Raw genomic sequence first — 11,062 nt, 5'->3', positions numbered from 1 at the left:
AATATATTAAAAAGTTATGGGGCAGATGGCTTTGTCTTTTCCCCACAGAGCATCTGGTGGGTTTGAACCTCCGACTTTTTGGTTAGAAAATCTAGTCCGTCCTGCAGGATTTCTGTGGGTCTGGATGGACGTCCTGGATGGAGGTGGATAGGGTTGGATTTGGAGCCATCATGGGCTGTGGTTTACGTGTTGGTGCGCTCATGGGATTTGAGCCACAATGTTCCGTTTCTGTAGGAGTGGATCAAGGACACTCAGAACGTGACCCACGTGAACAAGGTGGAGAATGAACTCGAAGACTGTGCTCCGGAGGAGATGCTGTTGACCCAACTGATCAAGGCTGAGAATGAGACCCCCACAACAGGCCCATTGTGCCCACAGATGGATGTGGAAAAGGCCACGGGTCCTGGCCAGCATTGTGGTCCCCCCCAATCCGGTGACGTGGTTGCTCTGGGTGGCTTTTCTTTTGTGGTTAATGACAACGCATATGTGATGCTATGAGACATTGACTCTTGTGACACTAACACCGGGGGGCCGTATTGGCGTGAAGGGACCACAAGAGCTCAACACCATCCACGATCAATGATGCTGATGCCTGGAAGACCCTCACCACAGACCAAGGGGCTCTCTGTGTCCGATTTCATTCTTAGGGAATCTCCTTCCCGGAACTAGAATATGGGGCCCTTGTAGGTGAAAGACTTGATGGAGTTAAGGGTTCCGTGAGCTCAGCTTGGACATCCTTCTGTCTACTGTTGTGTGCACACCCAAGTCAACCCATCTCTTTCCATCATGGGCAGTTTCTTGGACTCTTTGTTCCATGGGATAAGTAAATGATAGATGGATCAATGGATGGATTATGAGGTAGATGAATGAAGAGATAGGTAGAAAAATAGACAAGATAGATAGATAGATAGATAGATAGATAGATAGATAGATAGATGATGGATGAATGAATGGGTGGGTGAAAGGATGGATAAAATAGATTGGTAAGTGGGTGGATGGATGGATGGATGGATGAATGGACCATCAGATAGATAGATCATAGATAGATAGATGGATACTAGATCAATACATGGATGATAGATAAATAGATAGCTAATGTGATAGATAGATAGATAGATAGATAGATAGATAGATAGATAGATGATGGACGAATGAATGGGTGGGTGAAAAGATGGATAAAACAAATTGGTCAGTGGATGGATGGATGGATGGATGGATGGATGGACCATCAAATAGATAGACCATATATAGATAGATGGATAATAGATAAATAGATGAATGATGGATAAATTTGATAGCTAGCTAGCTACCCAGATAGATGATGGACAAATGAATGGGTGGGTGAAAGGATGGATAAAATAGATAGGTAAGTGTAAGGATGGATGGATGGGAGAATGGACCATCAGATAGATAGATAATAGATAGATAAATGTGATAGAGATAGCTAGCTAGATAGATAAATGTGATAGATAGATAGAGATAGATGATAGATAAATGTAATAGATATATGATACATAGATAGATAAATGTGATATAGATAGATGATAGATGGTGTGGATGAATGAATGGGTGGGTGAAAGGATGGATAAAAACAGATTGGTAAGTGGATGAATGGATGGATAAATGGATGAAAGGACTATCAGATAGCTAGCTAGCTAACTAGCTAACTAGATGGATGATAGATAGATTGATAGACAGACAGGCAGGCCGATATGGTCAAGTTGATTGACTCATGGTGACCCATGAGCAACAAAACAAAATGGTGGCCGGTCCTATGCCGTCCTCACAGTCTCTGGCATGTTGGAGTTCACTGTTGTGGTGACGGTACCCTCCATCCTTCTGGTGGTTGAAATACCGGTGGCCTAGCTTCCAGTAACAAGCAGGCCACCACAGTGGGACTGATGGACAGATAGTCAGAGGTGTTTGGTGACACACTGTCTCCAGAGGATGAAACAAAGACCTTCTGGATGGTCTCCAGAATCCTGCTTTGCAGAAACCAATGCATGCACAAGAAGCAGCTCTTCTGAAAGAGGGAATCTGTCTTGGCAACCACAGGAACATTGTGTGTAGGAGACACAACTTCTACACCTGTGTCCAGGTGCATGATGTGATACTGTGCCTAAGGGATATTTAACTTTGGAAACCTCCAGTGCCTTGAGGTTGCATTTTGTTTTCATGTGACTGAAGTAAAGAGGAGAGTCTGGTGAGACAAAGCAGATCTTTGATGTGTCTGTAGATGGGGGACAAGGATGCTGGTTTCTCCTTCAGGTTTGAAGCCCACAGTGCTCCTAGGGTGTTGAGATCTTAGGTCTTTGGGAGGGAATTGGACTGTACTTGTCTCTTTGTGAGGTCCTGTGCAGTGTATGAGTGTGTACATGGTGTATGTGCATACTGTATGGAACATACAATGGTGTGTGTGATGTGGGTCTTTGTCTTGGTGTGTGTGGTTTAGTTGCATGTGTGTTATGATGCCTGGTATGTGTGCATATGTAAGGAATATTGTGTGTAGTATGTATGTATGGTGTGTGTGGCATGTTTGATGCATGTGTGTGGTTTGTTTGTCTGAGGGTATGTGTTATAGTCATGTGTGTGGTAGACAGATGGATATGTGACAGAGATAGATAAATGGATGAAGAATAGATGGATGAGTGGATGGATGGATGGGTGGTGGATGGATGGATGGATGGATGGATGGATAGATGGATGAGTGGATGGATGGATGGGTAGATGAATGGATAGATGGATGAGTGGATGGATGGATAGATGGGTGGACAGATGGGTGGATGGATGATGGATGGATGGGTAGATGTTTGGATAGATGGGTGGATGGATCATGGATAGATGGGTGGAAAGATGAGTGGATAGATGGTGGATGGATGATGGATGGATGGGTGAAAGGATGAGTGGATGATGGATGGATGTGTGTAGTGTGTGTATAGTGTGTATGGTGTCGTCATGTTTACGTGGCACATGGTTCGAGTCAGAGTGAACAGTAGTGATAATTGGGCACCATCTAGTTCCTCTGGTCTCAGGGTAGAGGAGGATTGCTTCATATGGGTCATTTGTCCTTTGGACACCATATATATAGTTACCCACACACATACACATGCAAGAGGATTTACAAATACATATGTATAAAAACCCACCACTACACCAGTATATGTACAGTTGCTGTGAGTCGGAACCCACTTAACGACACTTAATAGCAACAACAACCTATGTATGTAAATGTAAACAGTCCTATAGGACCTCTGCCCTATTTAGTATATATTCACCTATACATCTGCTCACCAGTTATAGTCCTGGTGTAGGGCAGCATATATTGTAGCATTTACTGTAGTTGTCCTGAATTCTTGTGCATCTCTAAGTATTTTCCTTTCTCTCAGTCATGCTACACTGCCACCACCCTCCCCCCCCCCCCCAAGTTGTATATTGCCTTTCTCTTCAGCACAGTTAATAGGAGGGTGAGTCAAAAATGATCTGCACGGCGGTTATATTAAAACGCCCGTCCACGGCTGATGACGACATTGAGCACGCACGTGAAACGATCCTGTGAAATAGACGAGTGTGTGGTTATATTAAAACGCCCGTCCACGTCCACGGCTGATGACATTTGGCGCGCCCGTGAAACCATCCTGTGAAATAGACGAGTGTGCGGTTATATTAAAACGCCCGTCCACGTCCACGGCTGATGACGACATTGAGTGCGCCGGTGAAACGATCCTGTGAAATAGACGAGTGTGCGGTTATATTAAAACGCCCGTCCACGTCCACGACTGATGACGACATTGAGCGCGCACGTGAAACGATCCTGTGAAATAGACGAGTGTGCGGTTATATTAAAACGCCCGTCCACGTCCACGGCTGATGACGACATTGAGCGGGCCCATGAAACAATCTTGTGAAATAGACGAGTGACCGTGGATTTTGTGGCAAATCATTTGCACATCAGCCCTGGCTCTTCCTGTGAAATAATCCACGGGGCCGACTTGGGTTTCCAAAAGTTTCTGTGATGTGGGCACCGAAACAACTCACGGAACAGCATACACAGAAAAGTTTGGACATCTGTAAACAAAATTTAGACGGATACTCAAAGGAAGGTGAAAGTCACTTTAAAAAAAAAAAAAAAATCGTTGCTGGTGATGAGACATGGATTCATTACTAGAAGTCTGAGAGTATGGGATGGAAACATCTTCAATCGCCAACCAAGAAAAAGTTCAAAAGTCAACCACCAGCTGGAAAATTGATGCTCAAGAGTTTTCTGGGATTCTCAAGGGCCATTGTTGGAACACTAATCAGGAAAAAGGTTCATCAATCAACAGAGCTCCTTACAGTGAGATGCTCACTGAAGAGCAGAAGCCTAAAGTGTATTAAACGCAGAGGACAGCCGTCCAAGGGTGTTGTGATCTTACATAACAATGCACACCCGGACACCTCTGTCCGCACTGTTGACACTCGACAAAAACTTGTTTTGAGGTGTTGAAGCATCCTCCCTCTAGTCCTGATCTTGCTCCATCGGACTTTCACCTGTTTGGTCCCCTGAAAGCAGCCCTTCGAGGACGAAGATTCACCTCGGATGAAGAAGTGGAGACAGTGGTGCATTCGTAGCTCGCAGCTCAGCTGGAAACTTTTTTTTTTTTTTAAATAAGGGAGTACGCAAGCTTGCTGACAGATGGACAAAGTGTATTGAAATGACATTGTGTCAAAAAATGATATGTTTATCTTTTCCAAAAGATGATTAAAATAAATTCTAGAGCCAGAGAATGGGTACTTTTTGACTTGTGTTCATACATTTATTTCTGCTATCTAGTTCAAATTCACCAGCCAACCAAGAGGGAAAAAGGCGAGGCTTTCTGCTCCCATAAAGATCTATAGCTCAGGAAACCCTACACAGGCTGCTGTGAGTCGGAACTGACCCCACGCCACTGGGTTTGACTTCGGTTACTGCCTGGTTATTGCTTTTCTCTTCCTTCTTCCCTGATAATCATTAAAAAAAGGCTTCATTCTGTGTGTGAACCTGTTCTTGGCTCTCGATCCTGGTGGTCTCAGACCATATTTGCCCCTTTCCAGTGGAATGATTTGCCTCAACATCATGCATCCATGTTGTAAGATAACCAAAGTATGTGTGTTGGCTTCCTGATTTCTATGCAATATTCTGGTTGTACTTCTTCCAAGACAGATTTGCTCATTCTTCTAGCAGTCTGTGGTGCTTTCCATATCCTTCACCAACACTACAATTAAATGCATCCATTCTTCAACCTCTCTTATTCATTATTCATGCATATGTGACACTTGTCTGTCAGTTTGTTGTAGCGGTGGCTTGAGTGTTGCTATGACAACAGAAACAGTGCCACTGGATTTTCAAATATCAGAAGGATCGCTCACGATGGGCAGATTTCAGTGGAGTTTCTGAACTAAGACTAGGAAGAAAGACCTGGCAATCTACTTCTTTGAAAAAGAAGCCAGTGCGAAAAACTTTATGAATAGCAACACTATGTTGTTCTGATGTCACATGAGCCTCTCAGGTTGGAAGGCACTCAAAAATCCAAGCAAGGAAGAGTTGCCTCCTCAAAGTAGAATTGACGTGAATGGAGTAAAGCTTTCAGGACCTTTATTGGCTGATGGGGCACAACTCAAAATGGGAAGAAATAGCTGCAAACATCTGTTAGTAATCAGAATGAGGAACGTACGGAGTATGGATCTGGGAAAATTGGAAGTTGTCAAAAATGAAATGGCATTAGTGAGCTGAAATGGACTGGTGTTGGTCATTTTGAATCTGACAATCACATGGTTTACTATGCCGGAGATGACAAATGGAAGAGGAATGGCGTTGCATTCATCATCAAAAAGAACATATAAAGATAGGTCATGAGGTACAACGTTGTCTTTGATAGGATAATATCCATCTGCCTACAAGAAGACCACTTAATACCACTATTCTTCCAATTTACACATCAACCACTAAAGCCAGCGAAGATGAAATTGAAGAATTCTCCCCACTTCTTCTGAGTCCTGGTGTGGCAGTATCACCAGGTCGATTTGAACCACAAGGTGGATGTTTCAAACTTACCGGTCACTCCTCAGAAACTCTATACTGGGTCACAATGAGTTGGAACCAACTTGAAGACACTGATCAACAATACCAACTAACTTCTTCAGCCTAAAATGGATCAAACATGCCACCAAGATGTACTGACAATTACTGCTGGTTGGAGTGTGAAAGTTGGGAACAAAAACGAAGGATCTATAGTTGTAAAATATAACCTTGATGAATAGGGTTGATGCTGGAGATTGCATGAATGACTTTTGCAAGACCAATGACCTAGTCATTGGAAATACCTAATTTTCAACAAGTTTCACAATGATTGTACACAAGGATCTCTCTAGATGGAATGCACAGGAATCAAATGGGTTATATCTGTGGGAAGAGATGATGGAGAAACTTCACATCATCAAGCAAAACAAGACCAGGTCTGTGGAACAGACCTTCAGTGGCTCATATGTAAATTCAGGCTGAAGTCGAAGAAAATTCAAACAAATCCATGAGAGCTCAAATGTGATCTTGAGTAGATCCCATCTCAAAAGAACAGATTTGATGCATGAGACACAAGACACCGAAAACCAGACAAGTTGTCAAAAAGTCATACAGGAAGAAAGCAAAGACGGAAACAAAAAGAAAAGAAAAAACCAAAATGGATGTCAGAAGAGACTCTAAACTTGTTCTTGAATGTAGACTAGCTACAATGAATGGAAGAAATGATGCAGTTAAAGAACTGAACAGAACCTTTCAATGTGTGGCCGGAGAAGAAAAACCTGTTATAAAAGCAATCAAGCTCAGAGTGGCCCTATTGGACCCACAGTAGAAGTGGGAATCTTTACAAGAGCAAACGGTTCCATTTTCTCCTGTAGAGCTGGTGGATTCGAACTGCTGACCTTGTGGTTAGCATCCAAGTGCTTAACCCAGTACACCACAAGGATTCCTCCAGAAGACAAACTGAAATATAATGAGAAACTCTACATCATCCAAAAACCTGGAGTTGGAAAACCCAGGGAAGGACACGTTGAACATTTCTCAAGCTGAAAGAACTGAATAAAAATAAAAATAAAAATACGCCACTCCAGCCCTGAGATATTGGTGTACTTAAATTACATGCGGGAAAACATTTAGGTTTTTCATTTTAAAAATTTTCCCAGACAAGTAGCCTGTCCAGCCAACGGGGACATGCCTCAGGCTAATTTGGAAAAATACATCGTAAAAATGTCTACATTTTTGTTAGCATCTCTGCTTACTACATTTTCACATTTCGTTTTCATTCCCCCCACCCCAATAATAATAATTTTTAAAAATCTCATAAGGTGAATATTTAGGGAATAGATTTGTGCCTCTGTGTGACTGCCAAAAATAGCTCTGTGGATTTAAGAGCTGTTGAAATTCGTGGGTCAAAAGGTTCCAAGTCTTGAGTTCCATTCATTTTTTTTTTTTTTTTTAAACAACAAAGTTTTAGGTGCAGAATGAAGTCAAAACCATTCGTATTGCATGTGCACACCCATATACATACACAAACCTACCTAAACTCACACCTTCACCTTCTAAACACCTCATCCCTGGGTACAACCTCTTGCAAACAACAGCTCTGTTTTATAACACGTCAACAAACTTTGCCATTTGGTGCTCTGAGGACCCTCGCTGTCCTGTTCCTCTAAGCAGAACTGTGGGGAGGGGGGGCTCCACAAGAACTCCTGAAGTGGGGATTTTCCTCGGCTCCGTGCCCGGCTTCCGCATCTGGGTGGCCACCTCTGTGAATTCGGAGAGCGTGGGGTTCTGAAAGCTCATTTCAGCCGCAGAAGGTAAAAACCCTTTAATTTCTGCATCTCATAACTGCATGCATTTGTAGCTGAGATCCCGTGGAGGAAAAGGGTCGTAAATGTATCATAGGCAAGCTATGTTTTTTCATGGGGCTATGGGTGATTTACATTCCACCTGAAGCTCACCCACGTCTTTAGGACTCTGTGGGGTTCACAGACGTCTCTGGATTTACTCACACATAAAACCCACATGGTGCAGACCCATGGCCTACGTGGACGTACCCCACTCTTCGTGTGGGGTAGAAATTTTTCTGACAAACTCATTCACCTTCTCTAGAAAGTTGTTCAAAGCTTGGATTTACCAAACCAGGGGAAACGGTGGTACCTCCCTGAATGTTAACTTTTGGTGGTGCCAGGTTGGTAATCACCGAGACAAACTTAACCCAACAGAACACAACGCTACCGCATCCACTGTCTCACAATCGGTGGTTTGTTTGAATCCATTGGTCTCAGTTCTCTAACGTTCCTGTAACAGAAATACCACAAGGGCTTTAACAAACAAGTTAATTCCCTCACAGTTTCGGAGGCTAGAAATCTGAATCCAGAATTCAGGCCCTAGGAGAAGATTTTCTGTTTCTTTCTCAGCTCTGGGAAAAGGTCCCGGTCTCCCCTCAGCATCTGTAAGTCTGGCGTTCCTGGGAGATGTCCATGTGTCTTGGAATCAATCTTCCCTGGATCTAGGAAATTCTCAGTGCAGTGACCCCCGGGTCCAAAGGAATGCTCTCCACTGCCAGCTCTGCTTTCTGGGTGGTAGTGGGTGCATCTGAGTGCAACTCATTTCTCTCTCCTTTCACCTTTTGTACGATAAAAGATGTTGCAGGCTACAAGCCCAAGGACATACCTTTTTAACTAATAGATGGCTCATACCAGACTTCATCATTCTAACTGCTTAACCATGGCCCTGCTAAGTGGGCACAAAACCTTACATATCACATCACAATTGCAGTGAACGGGTCAGTCCATCGAATGGAGGGTTATCCCCTTTTTATTGAGCTTACACTTTACCAAGTATGATTCCCTTAAAAAAATTTTTTTTTAAATTTAATTTAATTTTGTAAAAAGCTTTTATTGTGAATTGAGTGATAGTTTACATGACAGAACATCCGTTTTACACTCCTCGTTTCATTGCAATGATTACAATCCCCCCATGAATCATCATTCAACAAACAGTATTTTCTTCTTGTCCCTCTGTTTTTTGGTTTTTTTGAGGGGGATGGACATTAAAATACTCAGGAATCTATAATAATTTAAACAACCCAAGGGCACATTCTGCAAGTCTGCCAGCTCTTAGTCCCTCTCTTCCCACGAATTTAGAGTCCTCAGCTGCTCCCTTTCTCCATGTCCCCATCTCTGCCTCCATCTCTGGTGTCACTGCTTCTGTGGATAAGGTCCCACATTCTACTCATGCTCTTTTCTCTTGGTGGTCCTAGGGTCCTCTGTTTCTGTATGGTAAGATTAACAACAACCCCCTTTTAGTTAACAAAACTTGTACCTTTACAGTTGTGACCATCACAATTAGTCATGATAACAATTACTCACCATTGAATCATTAGAATTTTATCCCCATCTGTTTTCAGACAAGATGAAAACTATTCAGTGGGGACTCTACATTCCCCGGCACAGTCTGAAACTAAACTCCCTCTAGAAAACTTGTAAGCCGGTCACTTCGAACACGATGCCCCTTTTATAGCAATGGGTCATTGGACATATACACGTGTTATTGTTAGACAACCTTGAGTGGGTTCTGACTCACTGTAACCCTGTGTATAACAGAGTGAAACACTACCCGGTCTTGCACTATCCTCACCATTGTTGTGATGTTCGAGCCCATTGTTGCTGCCACGGCTTCACCCCATCTTCTGGGGTGGTCTTCCTCATTTTACCAACAATGGCATCTTTTCTAAGGGACCCTTAGGGATTGAGCTGTGTTCTCTGAAATGAGGTCCCAACTTGGCTGGGGAATAATTGTCAGTATTATAGAATTCTCCTCTGTGTTGTGAACTGATGTAGTCAGGCTATGTGCTGTAACTTCAAGTCTCCTAAAACTGTGAGAAAATAGTTTTCTGTTTGTGAAATCCACTCCCTTGTGGTAGTTTTACTATCGCAACACTGGAGAATTGAGGCAGAGGTTACTGAATCCCCAAAGCATCTGTGACCTTCCTGGTCCAGGCAGCCGGAAATCTCTCCCCGAGGTCTGTTTCCACCCCACCTCTCCCTGAAACACACACACACACCGAACATCCTACTCACAGTTCAAACCGACCTTGCAGTCCAGTATTTACCCTATAGCTACCACATGATCTGATATAGGTGTCAAAACCCACAAAGAGGGCATTCAACTATAAATAATAGTACGATGGGAGTGCAAAAAGTTAAGTGCTTGCATCAAACCATAAGAGTGGAGTCCACCCAGAGGAACTTCAGAAGAAAGTTCTGGCAATCTCCTTCTATAAAATCTGCTGTTGAAAGCCCCGTGGGGTTTACCTGTGTTCTGTTCTCTCCTGAGTGGGTTCTGGGGCCACTGGTAAAAATGTAGACTATGAGATTTAGTTACTGACAAGACATCTATAAAAGTTCATCCAAGGAGCTCTGGGGGCACAGTTTGTAAAGGACCAGACTGCTAACCACAAGGTTGGAGGTTCAAACCCACTAGCTGCTCCTTGGGAGAGAGATGAAGCTGTCTAATTCTGGAAGATTGATCAGAAACCCTATGTAAGGTCAGCTCAATGACGCTAGATTTGTTTTTGATTTTTTTATTCTTTACGGTTTATCCGAATTGTGGTTTAATACTGTCCAGTCAGTTCTGACTCATAGCGACCCTGTATAGGGTTTCCACTGAGTGGCTGGTGAGTTTGAACCGCTGACCTTGTGGTTCAAACTGACCTTGCAGTGCAGTGCATTATTCTACAGTACCACACCAGGACTCCTATAAATATGTTGTTGTTGTTAAGTGCCATCGAGTCAGCTCTGGCATAAAGCAACCCTGTATAGGGTTTTTCAAGGAGCAGCTGGTGAGCTTGAACTGCTTACCTTGAAGTTCAAATGCTTTTGCAGTCCAGCGCATTAACCCACAGCGCCACACCAGGTCTCTTATAAATATACTCTTGTGCCAACAGTTGAGGTCAAGCTGACCCTACATAGAATTTGTGTCAAGTTGTGTCAAGTTGACCCTACATAGGATTTCGGATCAACCTTA

At 43.2% G+C, this 11,062-nt stretch overlaps 1 protein-coding gene across 1 annotated transcript in view; it reads left to right on the top strand.

Annotated features, from left to right (window-relative positions):
• The window catches only part of CRLF2 (cytokine receptor-like factor 2), a 90,191-nt gene that overhangs the window by 25,672 nt on the left and 53,457 nt on the right, over positions 1 to 11,062 (top strand). Inside the window, exon 7 of the mRNA XM_006876262.1 lies at positions 235 to 433. Coding sequence (XP_006876324.1) covers positions 235 to 433 — 199 coding nt within the window. The remainder of the gene's footprint in view (positions 1 to 234; positions 434 to 11,062) is intronic.

Source organism: Chrysochloris asiatica, unplaced genomic scaffold (assembly GCF_000296735.1).
Source record: "Chrysochloris asiatica unplaced genomic scaffold, ChrAsi1.0 scaffold00372, whole genome shotgun sequence".
In the NCBI taxonomy this organism is placed as follows: Eukaryota; Metazoa; Chordata; class Mammalia; order Afrosoricida; family Chrysochloridae; genus Chrysochloris; species Chrysochloris asiatica.
Note: the sequence above shows the minus strand (reverse complement) of the source record. Positions and strands in the feature narration are given on the sequence as shown.